The sequence below is a fragment of the Lygodium microphyllum genome, chromosome 29, assembly GCF_053477565.2.
Source record: "Lygodium microphyllum isolate KBCC chromosome 29, Lygodium_microphyllum_v1.1.10, whole genome shotgun sequence".
Lineage (NCBI taxonomy): Eukaryota > Viridiplantae > Streptophyta > Polypodiopsida > Schizaeales > Lygodiaceae > Lygodium > Lygodium microphyllum.
Genome location: NC_141163.1, coordinates 115668272 through 115685167, shown reverse-complemented (window position 1 = coordinate 115685167; position 16896 = coordinate 115668272). Strand labels below are relative to the sequence as shown.

Genomic DNA, 16896 nt, shown 5'->3' with positions numbered 1-16896 from the left:
ATATTATTTGTACTGACAATCATGTTTCTAACAGTTAGCATTTTGTTTTCTTTGCAGCACTCCATTACAAATCGTGATCCGCAAGGCCTTGAGACTCAATATGCAGAGAGGCACGGTCTCAGATCATTGATCGACCGATTGTACAGACGCGGTGGCCCAGTAAGTCTCTCATCTTTCATGTCGGTAGTTACCATGAGATATTTGAATGCATTATTGTATGGTGAATTGATATGTTGTTTCTTTTTCTGCAGAATCCGTTTGATGCTCCTTTGCAGAGGGACGAGCTTTCGGGGGACGACGATTTGTAGCTCGCCCTCGGATCCTTAGCGCTCACATACCTTTAGTTTTTAGTTGCCCGATCTATGTAGACATTTTCTATGTATTAGTGATATTGTTTTATGATTGTACCAATCGCATTTTATGCGATATCATGTATTTATTTCATCTATCAGTTTTATGATTTCAGTATAGATTCTTTTTGTTTGCAAACGCTTTGTATGCAGCAGTGCAGAAACTATTTTGTATGGCTCTCATACAGCACACAGTGCTATACAAGCTGCCCTGCCACAAATTTTTTTTTTCTCTGTTACCGTCGCTATTTGCGTCGCAAATTTACTGCAGGCGTCGCTATTGTCGTCGCTATCAGCGTCGCAAACTCTCTGTAACCGTCGCTATATGCGTCGCTATTTGCGTCGCTATATGCGTCGCATGCGTCGCTATTTGCATCGCTATATGCGTCGCATTTTGCGACGCAAATAGCGACGCATATAGCGATGAAAATAGCGACGATTCCATGGCGTCGTCAATAACGACGCTTTTTGCGACAACGGGGGAAAATTTTGTTGTTTGTATTTTCGTCGCTTTAAACGTCGCTATAAGATCTATATCTTGTAGTGGATGAAAGAGAAAACAAGAGAGAGGAGAACAAGAGAAAGAAGAAGCAAAGGGAAGAGACAAAAAGCAGCAAGTAAGCATCAAGGAAGAGTAACTCACCAAGGAGAGGAAGAAGGAGAAGGAAGAAGCGCCACCACCCGCCACACCAAACAACCAAGGTGAGTCCTCTTTCTCTCTCTCTCTCTCTCTCTCTCTCTCTCTCTGTGTGTATTAGGATTTATGATTGCATTTTTAAAATCATGAATGGCGGACAAAAATCAGCCGACTGAGCGTGTCTGCCAGCGCGTCTACATTTTAGTGCTGACGCAGGGATAGATGCGAAGAAATGTTTTCTCTCATTGCATCTGAGACTGCGTCTCAGAGCATGTGTATTCTACGTCGGAGATGCGAGAATACACGCGCTTTGCACAGAGGCTTTGACTTCAGAGTCGCGTCTCTAGGCATGTGTATTCTGCAGTAGACACGCGAGGATACACGCGCGCTAGAAGCATTGACCTAGAGATTGCATATGATAGCGCATCTATCCTGCATCTCAGATGCGGATATAGATGCGCTCTGAATAGAGGGTTGACTTTAGGGACACATCTGAGAGCGCGTCTATCCTACATTTTAAACACGGTTATATGCGCCAGTCAGCTTTGATAAAAAATAATTTCCATTGCCTAAATAATATATTTTTGCAATGATGAATGTGACCAATCCCATATTTGTGTTGATAAGTTTTCTTGATTCATGATCAAATTTTTAGAAGCTTTAGCCTTCCAACGTAGGGAATTAGGTAGCATTATACTTTTAATACCATATTAGAGATTTTGGGAATCTTCCAAGCTGCACTTTCAAATGAGTAAAGATTTGATCAAGTGGCTAAATATTAACCCCATATTTGAGAGTGGGACTCCCAAAGATTTCTTATTTATGAGAAGCATTAGCACTTAAGTTTTATGCTCAATGTCTAAAGAAAGCTAGATTATTAGCACTTTCAAGTGGCATGAGCATCCATGTATTTTTTCTATGGGATTTTTACACCTTTGTTTCACTTAAATGGACCTTAGTAAGTGCTTGCAAAATACACTTGAAGAAAATGAAATTCTATGAGTATCAAAAGCCTTCTCTTACATAATGATTCTAGGCTCACTAAATGATTTTTCATAATTAATGTTGGATTGGATCAAGGATTATGGCTCTTTGAAAATGTTTAGGTGTGGATGAAGGTAATATATGACTTTTTGTATACAAATAAATTTGTGTTTTTTTTGTAGATGTCACATCCTGGTTCATTTAGCAATGACCCGGACTTGGATCACATGAATGATACATTGGCCTTGTTCAACAGGGGGGTCAATGCAATTTTTGAAGGTTTTCTTAGTAGGGAAGACTTCATGGGAGAGATGACCAGACACCTTGGCCGCTCTCCCACATCACACGAGGTGTTCAACGTCATATCTAAAACACCTCTGACGTCTTTACCTGGCACTACTTCCCAAACTCCAATTACAGGTACTCCATGTGCAGCACATGTACATGCATTGGCTGAAGCACAAGCGTCAGCCGATGCACGTGCATCTGCAGAAGCACATGCATCTAGTGAGACGGAGGGTAGTCGACAGAGAGGGAGGAGGGAGAGTCGAGGGGGAGGATGAGGCTTGTGTGGGGGTTGCCTAGGTGGTGGCGAGCGATCACTCTCACTAGTAGATCACGTAGAGGAGCCAATACGCCAGTACTATAGAGTTACAGATTCTAGTGGCATCTTCCATGATGATGAAGGAAGGGATGTAATGGCGTATATGAGGAGTGTCGTGCATGCGACGTATACATATTGTTTTGTCTACTTCAAGGATCAGAAAAGAGGCTTGTGGCAGGAGGTGTTGAGAGTAGTCCATAGGAGGTACCCAAATCCTGAGGGTCTGCGATTCTCGGATGATTGGGGACGCAAAAAAGTGAGGGATTTGCTTCACAACAAAAGATCCCACCTCATGACACGCGCCAAAGACTCATTGCGGAGACAAGAGGAGGGGTGTGGAGCCTATAGCCAACCACCTATGTGCCACCGCATAGAGTGGAAGAAAGCCAAGAAGAAAGCAGCAGAGAAACTAAAGAGTCACCAGCACATAGAGATGTGACGCATCCAAATGGAAACCATGGGATAGTCGCATTACGGATCGGGCGGCAGAGAGTTGTGGGAGGTAGAGTTTGTAAGTATATTTTGATTTCTAGTTTTTTAAAATTTATATTTCTTTTAATTCTTTATATAACTTGTTCTAATACATTGTGTCTCATAATTATTTGTATATATCATAATTGTTTTACAGACTACTATTGTTGGTAGGATACCTACTCCTAGAGAGGTAGGTTACCATCAAGGCCATAACCGCGCAACCACATGGCTTCACTTCTATGAGGAGGATCTCATCACTGAGGACCAATACAACCAGGCTATGAGGATTCAATAGCGAGAGGAGATATGCTTTTCTTACTCTCCTATTAAAAGTATAGCTAATTATAACTTTTTCTCCACCATGTCTACGTAAACAACCTTGATCTTTTGTGTGTGTAGGCGAACACGGATGTGGAGCATAGCGAGGAGGGGGATAGCGATGCTAGTAGCCATGGTGGTGCTAGCGAAGATATTTATTCTTCCGATTCCTAGAGGAGCACCATACCTCCTCTATGGCCTTATTTTCTTGTATATTTATTATCTATCTTTGAGTCTACTACTTGCGGCCACACTTTAGGTCGCAAGCACTTAAACTCCCCATGTAAATGCTTTTGATCTATAATGAATACATGGACTTTTATTTTTAATTCTCGTGCTTTTAGATCCATTGTCTTTTTCCCAAATGCACAATCTGATGTATGGAAGGGGAAAAAAAAAACTAGAGAGCATTCAAGTTTTGTTTTGCGTGTCTATCCGTACGTCTAAATTGCAGAAAACGCGTGTTTATAAGCGCGTCTAAAATGCAGAGTACACGCGCTTATACACGTGCTACATAATTCAAATTTAAAAAAGAAATTAAATATCTTTTTTAAGAAAATGAGACTTTTTGTTTTCTGTTCGCGTCTATGGGCGCTTGTAAAAGCGCGTCTACGGGTATGTCTATATGCCCGTCTAATTTGCTAGTTAGACGCGCTGGTAGATGCACAAAATAAATTATATAAATAAAAATTTTGGTTTTTTTATGCGCTTGTATTCACGCGTGTATATGTGCATCTGTTGCGCATCTATTTCTGCGTGTAAATTCCTTAATACATCCGACTATAGACGCGAATTTGTAGACGTGCAAATAGACGGGTGGGTAGACGTGCTCGTAAGATTTTCTCTATATTCAAAAACCGCGTCTAAAAGTGCGTCTAAGAGGCCTTTTTTTGCAATGAATGAATGAAGCAAACAAGAGAGCTTGATTGCAACTTGAATCCTCCTTCTTGAGTATCCGTCAAAGAGGAAGGTTCACTCAAGTATTTAAGAGAGAAGAGTCCCAACCCCTCAACAAAAGCCTCCTTTTCATTGAGATTATATCATTTTATTCATCTCTGCCTCAATTGGAGCCATCTTTGCATAGAGTCTCATTCTCAACCCCTCCATTAGATGCCTCCTCCAGTAACTATTCTCCTTGAGCTTTTGCATACTATCTTCAAACATGTCCCCACTGGTTGATAACATTTGCTCTTTTAGAGAGCTTCTCATCTTATGGTTATGCACATTTTAGTTCATTGATTAAGTATTTATCAATGCTTATATGTACAATGAATAGAGTTAGGAGTCATGCCAAAGATGAGTTAACTTCTCACATATGTTTATGTAACTTAGAGGTATCAAATATTCCATAATGTTCTACATGTTGGAAGACGATGCAATATTGTTATCTAGTTGCTATCTTGCACTATACACAAGTAATGTGTTCACTGATTCATCGATCTCTCATTTGTAAAATTATGTCAAGCCTCATTCGAACTTGATGAAGATGTAGGCATATCAAAGTTAGAGTACAATATGTGTAGTTTAAATTGATTAGCGTAAGTATTTAAGTTTATGATATCGTTATGCCTAAGTTTACTATAGATGCTAAGTTTATGTGAAATATAAGTGTCCTAATATGCACATGTATAGCTTAAAGAGTTCCTTCCATTTATTTCACATGTCTCTAGTGCAAATCTACTCTAAGCATAAACAAGGATTTTGCTTACACTTAGCATAAATAAGGATTTTGCTTACACTTACCTACTCTAACCTAACTTGCATTGTAGCTTGTATATACATATCCTAGGGTCTCATAAATACAAGAAAAAATTACTTCACAAATGATTTAGTTTTCTAAAACATTAATTCATTGGGGTGTAGCAACAATGTTTCACATGTAAGCTACCTATTCTCCCTAACATGGGCCTCACTATCGTAATCCTTGTCTTTATTTTCATCCTAATCATAAACTTGATTAACAAAATTTTAAATTGATTTTCTAATTCCAATAAAGAAATTTTAAAAGAATTTTGAATTCTATTCTTAATCAAGATCCTATTTAAGAATCTTTTAAATATAGTTGAATCATAATTCTTATACTATTCCTAATCTTTATCTTAATTTTAATTAAGATATTTTAAACATATTATAATTCAAACTATAATTATATATATTAAAGACTATTAAGTAAGATTAAATCTAGATTTTGCATTATAATTAACATTCAAATATTTTGTGTATGTAGTCCTTAATATTGAATCATATACATATTCTAAAAATGTCATTTAGCATACCTCACATCATAGGCTTGATGAAGATGCTATCATCGAACATGTGTCCCTTCGGCCTCTTCGCACCCCAAGTTTTTTTCTCCTAGTATGCGACCTATGAGCAAGTTTATAACTTACTGAAAATTGCATACCCCTCTCTCTTGATTTCTTATCTCTTTCCATTTTTCTCTCAAGTTCACTCTATCTCACCCTCATTCACTCATTCTCTCTCACACTCAAATTTTCCTCTCTCTCTCTCTCTCTCTCTCTGTGTGTCTTTCTCTCTCTCTCTCTCTCTCTCTCTCTCTCTCTCTCTCTCTCTCTCTCTCTCTCTCTCTCTGTGTCCATACATTCTACACTATAATGTTGAGGTTAGAAATGATAAAGAAAGCAAACATTTTTTTTAAAAAAGCAAGCATTAAATCTCTCATCTTCTTTCTCTCATGCATACACTTTATATCAACATCAAACCAACAATGGTATAAAAAAACCTACATTGACATTTTTCCTTCTTCTCTCAAGCTTACATACAAACACACACTTTCTCACTTGGACTATAGCTCTCATAACCATGAAGACTCATATGCAAAAGGAAGAAACCCTACTTTGAGGCCATGTCTTCTTTGTAAGAGAGTTTGGAGGAAAGAGAGTGTGTTGGAGACAAGCAACTAGCCAATGCAAAATGGAGGGAGGTAAAATGCACTTACCTCAATGGTTTTGTTGCATACGCGTTCCTTCTCACTCTTGTATACTTTTGTCTGTACACACAATACCGAGAAAGTGAAAATTTCAACCACACTATTTTTTATGGTGTTGATATATACATAAAAAACTGCACTACTATAACCAATAAAAATGCTAGTATGGATGTCATTATTATAGTCACCAATATTTTCAATGATATATCTATCCTAGATTTACCAATGCATATATTTGCAATTATATGGACATCTACACTAATAATTATATCGATGGTGATACTTTTTTGTAATAGCATTGAAACTTAACATTGAAATATCCCTCATCCCTTGTAGTGGGAGAAAGAAATTGTACTTTAGTGAGCAATGGTTACAAAATGTATTATAATCATGCATAACAAACCAAATATACCACAATGGGAAATTCTACCACAACCTCTCTCTCTCTCTCTCTCTCTCTCTCTCTCTCTCTCATCATCATGATATTACACGGATCCAAAGTTGGGGTGTGTGAGATACATGTTTCCAAGCACTTGGGAGGTCTTATAGAAGATTGTTGTTGAATCCATATATTGAGTCCATGTTGATCCTTGTGGAGGAGGAAAAAATTGCACTTAAGCAACCAAAGGCTAGAAAAGGTATTATAGTCATGCATAACAAGCCACATCAACCATGGGCAAATCTGCCCCTACCTCTCTCTCTCTCTCTCTCTCTCAAATAGACATGTATACATGCACATGTAATGCACTCCTCTTTTAAGAACTGTCTCCTGTAATTCCTAAAAATACGGGCTTCTTTTTGCAAAGGCTACTTTTTCTCTCTCCAAGGGGAAGTTTTTTCTCTCCGAGATAGATGCTTAAGTTTTGACATTTATCAAATCTACTTTAAAGATATACTTCAATTTCCCCTTAAACAAGAGGAAAAACGTTTATCATGACGTGAATAGCCATCGGAATACGCAATTGTCCTCACAGTCACAAGCCATATGTTTTTCTGCTGCAACTTAATATTCCGCTCAAATATAATAATGCGCCTCCTTTTCCTTTTATAATCTGCAGTACACCTTGATTTGCTTCATCGAACACGATTATCGCATTTTGCTCAGCTTGTTTCCGATCCGCTCTCTTTGCTTCTGTTTCTTATGATGCAACTCAGAGAAACTCAGAATAAGCCGGTAATCTGTGATTTGTTCATAGTGGGTGGCGTGGAATTTCGGTTGAACAGTACTGATTCAAGTGCTGATCAGAGACAGGAATCTGATAACGCAGATCAGCTCCTACACAAGTTATAGACTAATTCTAGTTGTAGATCTATGAACGGCTAGAGTTCTTTACAGTCCTTGAGCTGCTGTAGCTAATCGTAAGCTGACCCTTAATTCATATTCGTTAACAGCAAATATATTCCTGTATGGATCTCAACAGCGATCAGAATGGAGACGTCTTAGAAAATGAGAGGCGTCGTGTCGTCCCTTTTAAGGGTATCCTGGTAGATGTAAAGGGAAGAGCTGAGTTTTACAAAAGAGATTGGCACAATGGTGTTGCTGCAGGCCTGAGGTAAATAGTAGTATTTGTTATCTTGCTTTATTAGCGAAATCTTGGACTAACAGCTTGTTTCTGGTTGGAATAGAGCGCTTAATCTAATTATGTCCATTGATTAACCTACTCTTCTTGTGTGAATGACAAATAGGATATTGGTACCCACAGCCTATATCTTCTTTGCGACCGCCCTTCCCGTGATAGTGTTTGGAGAACAGCTTCACAGAGATACAGGTGATCAATATATAAGGAATGAAATGATCAATGTAACTCTGTAATATGATCTCCATAGTACTGCATTGATGTGTGTTTTGGCTGTAAGTGCATTCGAAGAGTTGCAGTAATTCTGATTGTACTTCGGCGCAGGTGATCTAATTGTAGTGGATTGCCTGTGCAGAGGGAACTCTGTCAGCGTTCGAGACACTCACATCCACGGCCATTTGTGGCATAATTCATGCCGTCATGGGAGGACAGCCGTTGATCATCCTGGGGGTATCCGAGCCAACTGTGTACATCTACACTGACTTATACGAATTCGCCAAGACAAAAGAAAGCCTTGGGCCACGCCTTTCCGTAGCGTGGGCGGGATGGTATGGATCAATGGTCAATATAATTGGATTGCTAACCAGAATGTTTCTCGGTAATTAGAGAACATTAATAATAAATTATATTCCGCTTAGCGCTGATCATTTCTTATAATACCCTTCTGATGATCCTCGTATGGTGTAGTTTTGTGAAGCTGATGATGGGCCTTATAATGAATGCAGGATGTGCGTGTGGGCCGGTCTGATTTTGATGGTATTCGCGGTACTGAATGGGGCGAGCTCTATAACAAAGAGGTTTACAAGGATTTCAGGGGAGCTATTCGAGGCGCTGATTGCTTTGCTCTTCATACAACAAGCTATCAAGGTAGAGTAGGGATCAATGTTTATAATTAATTATTACCATCGATTATGTGTGATTAAGCATAGAATTTGGACTAGCTGTCTACTAGAAATCATTGCGACACCCTACATCCTTCGTTATTATCGACAGATAACTCGTGTTTTGATAAAGGGCCTAAACGGTACTTAAGAGCGGCTGATCATCGTGTATTGAACATTACTAATGATTGAGAATTCGCTTATGATGTCTAAACTGAGCCGGGGCTTAATGATGATCCAGGGGGCCGTGGGCGAGTTTCGTAAATCTAAAGGCTCCGAGGGCACCACCTTCGACGATATTAATGGAAGGCGTTTTTCGGCCTCGGATTCTGCTGCATGGCTCTGCGTGAACGGCTTCTTTGGGCTCATACTCTGCCTGGGCCTGCTTTACACGGCCTTGAAAACCAGAGGAGCGAGGTCTTGGCGATACGGAACTGGTAGATTTGCATTTGCATACTGTTTTACGCAGTAATCGTCCATTAGTCACGGCATCAGTATCATAATCTGTCGTATTTGCATGGTATTTATTTTTGTTTTGAGTCCGGATTGTGTGAAATTCACGAAAACATACTTATGGGCAGAATGATAATTATGGGGAGAATTTATCAATTATTGCGCCCTAAAGGAAGAATATGAATAATCAGGATTCAGTATCATCATATCACTTCGGAGAGTATATAATCTTGAGAGATGTGTCCTGTAAATGACATGTAATTTTGCACAGCTGGGCTACGCGCGGTGGTTGCGGACTATGGGGTGGCGCTGATGGTGGTGCTGTGGACGGGGGTTTCCTACGCCGGGCGGCCTCCATTGCCGCCTGGTATCCCCAGGCGCCTTTCCAGCCCCAACCCTTGGGACGGCTCTGCCGTCACAGGCCTCCCGGCTGCTGCTCGATGGACTATCATCAAGGTGCTTATACCAGTCTAGCTTTAGCATTATAATTTGTATACCAGCAGCATGTTCTTCTTGCAGGTGGGGCGGGTTTTGTATATTCCCTCTTCCCTCACGAGTCACATGATAAGTTGACCATGACACATATTAGTAGTATTAATTGTTGTGACCTAGAATAATACATAGGGGATGCATCAAGTATGCGAATATGCGAGATTTATGCACATACATTCCTATGAAAAGGTCTAGAGGGGGAAGGGTGCATTACTTAAACAATTTAACGTCCCATAACCCATTTTGGTGCTCGTATGTGTATAGGACATGGGCGACGTGCCATATGCCTACATATTCATGGCCATTGTTCCTGCCTTCATGATCAGTGGCATCTACATCTTTGATCATGGTGTGGCAGCTCAAATGGCAGAACAAGAAACCTTCAATCTTCAAGCTCCTTCAGCTCACCATTACGACATGCTCCTTCTAGGACTCATGGTACCTCTTCTCGGTGATTTTCATCTACACATGCACGCGCGCGTGTACGCCATACATGCGCGTGCACACATGTGCATGCATATACAGGAGAAATCATTAAGCTCTTGTCGTGGTTTGTGCAGGTCATCATTTGTGGCCTTTTAGGACTTCCTCCAGTAAGTGGTTTAATTCCTCAATCTCCCTTGCACACGAAAAGCCTTGCTAAATTGAACAAACAGGTACAGAATTTCTAAGACATACATCGTTTGATCAAGGCTTCTAAACCGTTGGATAGTGTAGACTCAATAATATCCTCAATGTTCGTTGAGCAGATGGCTAGGAAGATCCTAGTTAAAACGGCCAAGAAAGGCATCGAAGACAAAGTTACGCTTAAGGAGTTATACGGATCCATGCAAGAAGTCTTTAAAACGTCCCCCCAAGGCTCTGTTGATTTGGTACAGATATAAGTTCTCAGCATGAATCAGCTGCTGGCTATGTTCGTTTTTGTTCCACAAAATGCTCTTAAACTATTAAAATTTGGCTTAAGCCTTTGTAAAATTAATGATGTGTAAGTAAATTAGAAGCGTATTGGCCATTGTTTTGCTCAAGTCTTAGTCAATTTAATCATGTACGAATAAATTTAGAGGCATATTGCAATCTAATTATATGATATGGGTCATTGATGACTTACGCCAAGGCGCCTGATTGGTGATCATTTTTCTATGTTTGTTATTGATCTAATCCATAATCAATGCTGTTGCCGCTCATGATTGATGATGATCAGGATCTGAAAGAGTTAGGAGAGCTGAAGAGTTTCAAGGCCAGCGGCCACGACGTGCCGAACTTGATGGAGTCGCGTGCTCCGGCGGACAGCAGCTTGTTCGATCCGGAGAAGGACGTGGATGAGCTCCTTCCGGTGATTGTGAACGAGCAGCGCGTCACCAACCTCATCCAAGCCATCCTCATCGGATGCTGCGTGGGCGCCATGCCCCTCCTCAAGAAGATCCCCATCTCCATCCTATGGGGCTACTTCTTCTATATGGCCATAGAGACTGTGCAAGGAAACCAATTTTGGGAGAGACTATTGCTCATTTTGACAGCGCCAAGTCGACGATATAAGTATGTTCAGCATACGATATACAAATTGGGCCAGCTTATACGGGCTCGGTTATATTAATTTGTCTTCCAGGAGGACTTCTACTCCTCCGCACACGATGCCAAACATGAGCATGATTAAAACTCACATGTAATTAATATCATCTGGAACAGGGTGCTGGAGGACTTCCATGCTTCATTTGTGGAAACAGTGCCATTCAGGACCATCATCCAGTTCACAGTCTTCCAACTGATCTTCCTGCTCATCTGTTGGGGCATCACTTGGATTCCTGTGGTTGGTGTTCTGTTTCCCTTGGTGTTCCTTTTGCTGCTCTTCATTCGCCAATACATTCTACCACGCTTCTTCCAACCGGAGCATCTGTGGGAATTGGACGCAGCTAAGTATGAGGAGGCACCTGCGATTCCTCATGAAAGAGCTGTAGCGGTGGGCTCTAGATTCTTTGAGTTACACGAGCTTGCTGCATATTGATTATTAGTAGAAGTTTTAGAAATATTCCCACATTGTGATGTACTACAACATCATGAGCTTTTGCCTGCAGGGAGGGACGGCACACCTAAGTAGGTTGGTTGGGGCCAGGGGGATGGCAGTCTCCTGGTCCCAACCACACCTAGCTGCTAGGTATGTGGAATAATGTGGTGCCTCGCAGAAGCTTATGATGTTAAACACTATAGGAGAAAACAAGGCTAAAGAGACCCCCTTTCCTCACGTTGGAAAGTCACATGGGAAAATGTAAAAAAGAATAGCATTGCCAACTTGCTCGTTAGAGCATTTGCTAACCAGCTACTAACTAATTAGCACCCCGTTTACTTTTTTTGGAAAAAATGATTGCTTTAACCCTCCCTGACATTCAATCAGCAGACTTATTAAACTCTTTGCACTATTCATGATGCAGGAAGCTGAAATTCATGGCCTGGGGAAAGCAGAGAGCATGCGCAAGTCAGTGAGTGATGGAGAGATTCTGGATGACATAACTACGAGAGGAAGGGGAGAGCTAAAGATTTGCCCGGTAATTACACACCAAATAGATGCTCAAATTTGCACAAACTATATCAAATAGATTGATTATGGAGTGGTATAGTATTATACTTCTATATATGTGTGTTACAACAATACAGGCACGCATGGAGCACTGGACGGTGGGCGCAGGCGCCGGCCGAGGTGGCGGCGACGGGAGTGGTGGGGGAGGCGTCATGCGGTCAATATCAGAACGCAAATCCGAGAGAGGCAATAAAGTTAAAAATCGAAATAGCTGCAGCGGCCGCCATAGCCAGCTTAAGAGCTCAGTTGATCTGAGGCAGAGCCAAAGCAGGAGAGGTAGTAAGTCCAGTAGATGGGTGATGCCCATCGAGTCAGCCAGTCCTGATCATCGTTCTAGTGCTGCTGATGATCATCACACTACAGCGCCTGTAAATGCGCGTGCGCCAATCTATAGGTGCCATACATATGATTCAGCTGTCAGTTATCATTATACAACAGAGCCGGCTAGTGCTCATTCGCCAAGTGGGACACGCGTCATGCCAATTAATACTAATAACGTGATTCAAGAGATGCCGGAATCAAATCCTCGCAATGCCAACGTGGCGCCCAGCCCGACATTGGCCACCACCTCCTCCTCTTCTTCTTCGTCGTCATCAGCTGCTGCTAATGCTCGTGATCATCGTCGATATGATGCTGATGCTGCGGCGCCGCCGCTCTTATGCCCTGAATATACAAATATCCCCTCCACTTCCACGGCAGGAGGCTCTAGTCTTGTATGCGGCCCCGTACCTCCGCCAGCAGCTGCAGGCCCTGATTATTATGTTGCAACTGGTTTGTCTTCCCCTAAGCATTCTTCACTATCCCAACCCGTTGATCACCGCAATAATAACAACGACAGCAGCAGCGGCATCATCCTTATCGTTCACAACGATGACAACCACTTGAGGTCTGACTCTGAGATGGAAAACCCTTCCAACGTTCCTTAGCAAAATGTACATATCCGTTTGCAGACAATTCCGTCAATATATAGTGGATTCCTTTATAACCTTTTCTTCCCCAATGTGATTTTCGTTAATATTTTTTAATAGTTAAAAAATATATATCATATGAAACTCAAATGAAAAATCATAGAGACATTTTAATATTTTTATTAAGTAGCCCTAGTTGTAAATGAAGGGTTAATGAAAGTGGGTTTGTGAGGGGCTAATAGAATGACACATAAGGATGCATTATTTTAAGGTTTTATAAATTCCAAAATATAAAAAAATGTACATGGCTCAATTATTTCACTCACATTAAGCTCATTTGTAATTTAAAACATAATGTTAAGTAGAAAAAGAAGCTACATCTTCTTTATAAAATTGTTGTGTAATTGGAATGGGGTGCATTTTCTTTTAGGAGGGTGTCACTTTGTTGGCCCCTTTACCCTACATGTACTTTCTTTTTGTTCTTCAAAGTAGCCATCAAATCCTAGACTTTAGTGGTGGGTAAACTTTAAGATAGCTTAGACTAATAGAAAAAATACAAGTGTCACTTTATTGGCCCCTTTACCCTACATGTACTTTCTTTTTGTTCTTCAAAGTAGTCATCGAATCACCGATTCTAGTGGTGATTCTAGTGGCATGCAAACTTTAAGATAGCTTAGACTTATAGGAAAAATACATATGCTTTTTAAGTGGGAAACACAATCCAAATTGTTAACATTAGGTAGCTTCTTGATCTTTTTGGCACAAAGAGAGAACAGATGAGAGAAAATAAAGATGCAGAGATAAAGAGAGAGAGATAGAGAGATTGACAACACACTAGGGACTGAAAGATGGACCTGTCCCCCCCTTGTGGAGTTATATTATTGACAAGGAGCAAACTCCTATGATATACATAAACCAATTCTTAACTTATAGATCTTGGGAACAAGATTACGGTTCCTTGCATGGTATACAACTGACTAACACTTGCATAACTTGAAAGTTGGCACCTTTTGATCCTTTTTGAGTCTCTCCTACAAAATATGTGTAGGGATCTCCTCTTGGATCTTGATTTTTAGCATAGCTTCCACATGACTTCATGAGACTCGAACCACCTTCTCTCCTTCTCTTGCATACATGCAAAGTGATGCTTCCTTCACCTCCTCCACACCCAAGGAGAGCCTCCCTTTTATAGGCTCCAAGAGCTTCTCTTCTTGGAGAGAGAGTTGAGTGCGAAGATCAGAAAGGTTGATCTTCATGCAAGTTGTGGCTGTTCCAAGACCTACTTTGCAGCACCAATTTTGGAATACCTCTCTATGCGTTGCTTGGTTGGGAAAATGTCCAACAAAAAAGTTGTAGATCTTGTCGTTTCTAATAACTTTGGCAAGTCATTTTTAGAGATCAGCTTTCTATCACGAGATATTGTAAAAATGGATTCACCATGTCTATTTTAAGAAAAGCAACTTTTTAAACTATATTCTTAACTTATGGTCCATGCAACCACCTTGAGCCATAGATAAGGAGATTTCAATAGATTTCCCTGGGCCTCAACCTTAAGATTGACTTCCACACAAAAGCTTGTGTCATCTTAGACCTTAGAAAGAGAAAATGACTTCTCTCCTCACCTCTAGAGGATCACGTCTCTCATTTTTCTTAGTGAGAGAGTTACCTCACTTATCTTTATTAGTGAAAGAATTACTTCTCTCCTTAATTCATTAAGAGAGAAAAGACCTTAAACCTTTACTTGTAAGAGGGAGGATGATCCCAAATGAATACAATGCTCATTACACACAAGTAAACATTTCCAAGCATCCCCGGATGTACACATAAATACACATACACAATGCTAATGCACTTCCTCTTCTTAGAACTCAATCCATCTTCATTTATGTGTAACTCCTTGGTTCTTTTGTACACTCTTACATTTGGCAGACACTTCCTTCCCCCTTCATAACTTGTATTGCCTGTACTAGATATCCCCATTACAGTGCTCTAATTATTGAGATATCGAGCTTCACTCGTGATATGCCAGGGTGACCGTTGTGCATTTATATCACCGACTTGTTAGTTGCAGATGTGGTTGGTACACTGCCCATGAATAATCCTTATCTACTCTAGTTCGTGGCTTAGTTAGTATGCCACCTAAGTTAGTTGAGTTTGGTTTGAGACCCATATATAGGGTTCTTCTATTTCTTTGTATGAGAGTTCTTTTGGCTTACACAACTAAGAAGAGGAAAGCTGTTTTCATTCTCCACCTGTGTATGTATTCCCCCATTGTGCAAGCAAGAAAGCTACAAGTGAGACTCCTTCATTTTCTCCCACAATTTTGACATAGTATCAGAGCCTTGTTCGTGGTAAGGAGCTCAAGAAAGCAAACCAAGTTCGCGGTGTTCTGGTAAGAGGACCAATGTTGCTTTCATTTTTTTGTTTTGGGAGCAAGTCTCTGCAAGTTTAGCCCTCGGTTGCTCTGTTTTTTTTATTTGAGACCATTTCGGGGCCTGTTTTGGAGGCGAAGTTTCTGCATGCACTCAAGAAAAGGCTATGTTTTATGCTATGCGACCACTATTCTACAGGTCGGTGAAAAGTTACTGTAGAAATTGCATTGTATACTTGTGCGCATAGACATTGGGAGTTACAGAATCATCCTTGTTGCCTGCTGATGCAAAATCATCACTAGGAAGTGACTATGTGGTCAAATACCACTTTCGTCAGTTTTGCAGATTTGCCCTTGTGAGGCTGAAGCTGTGGTCTTTACAATGACAGAATTTTTTGCAGTGTTCTGTAATGGCGTCTAATTCTCTTTCACAGATTGTCACTGAAAAGCTTGATAAGAACAACTTCTAAGCATGGAAGTTTAGAATGACGAATTTCCTTATGGAAAAAGAATATTGGAAATTCGTTGCAGGAAATAAAGAAAAACTAGTCATTCCTAATGTTCCCAATCAACGCCAAATGCAAGCATTTAAAGGATGGCATGAGAGAGCTAGGAAAGTTATGTACTAGCTATCTATCAACAATTTAGACTCTATGATTGTGCACATTCAGGATGCAAGTACGCCAAAGGAGGCATGGGATACTTTGTCAAAAATGTATAGCACAAATACGCAAGCCAGGAAAATGTAACTCAAGCAAGAGTTGCACAATGTGCAAAGAGAAAGTATGAGCATCAATGACTACCACATGAAGGTGAAGAAGATTGTAGATGCACTTGCTTCCATTGGGTCGCCAACGGAAGATGATGATTTAGTTTATGTGACCTTGAATGGTCTAAGAAAGGATTATGCACAATTTCGAACATCAATTTCCGTCTGTGAAAGGTTTCGTGATTTTGAGGAGTTGATTGCTCTTCTAATTTCTGAGGAGCAGAGAAATGGTGGTGCATCTTCTTCAGGAGGAACTTCAAAAGAAGTTGTCTTCTACTCAAATGCTGGAAGAGGTAGAGGCAGAGATAGAGGAGGCCGATCTGGAGGACGTTGTAGAAATCAAAATATGCAGCAAACTCAAGAAAACCAGTCCTATGGAGGAGGACGTGGTAACTCTAGAGGCAGGGGGAGCCAAAGAGGTCGTGGTGGATGGCAAAGAGGCCAAAATGCAAACAACAATGTTGAATGCTACTACTGTGGTAAAATGGGTCATATGGCTAAAGACTGCTATAAAAAGCAGAATGACATCATGAATGGAAAATTGCAACAAGGAAAT

The 16896-nt window shown here is 40.6% G+C and overlaps 1 protein-coding gene across 3 annotated transcripts; it reads left to right on the top strand.

The window, feature by feature from the left end:
* Positions 1–7278: 7278 nt before the first annotated feature.
* LOC148011064 (putative boron transporter 2) lies at positions 7279–13286 on the top strand. 3 transcript variants are annotated; one of them, XM_087671240.1, is made up of 14 exons: positions 7279–7491; positions 7710–7870; positions 8004–8086; positions 8250–8442; positions 8620–8761; positions 9017–9212; positions 9500–9684; positions 9985–10158; positions 10281–10376; positions 10470–10592; positions 10922–11256; positions 11407–11677; positions 12147–12260; positions 12370–13286. In XM_087671240.1, exons 1-14 carry the CDS (start codon positions 7459–7461, stop codon positions 13216–13218), a joined length of 2955 nt encoding a protein of 984 aa, XP_087527366.1. In that variant the 5' UTR covers positions 7279–7458; the 3' UTR covers positions 13219–13286. The 3 variants fall into 3 exon arrangements, with proteins under 3 accessions (XP_087527366.1, XP_087527367.1, XP_087527368.1); XM_087671241.1 differs by having other exon boundaries at positions 7279–7601; XM_087671242.1 differs by lacking the exons at positions 7279–7491; positions 7710–7870; positions 8004–8086 and having other exon boundaries at positions 8355–8492.
* Positions 13287–16896: the final 3610 nt, after the last annotated feature.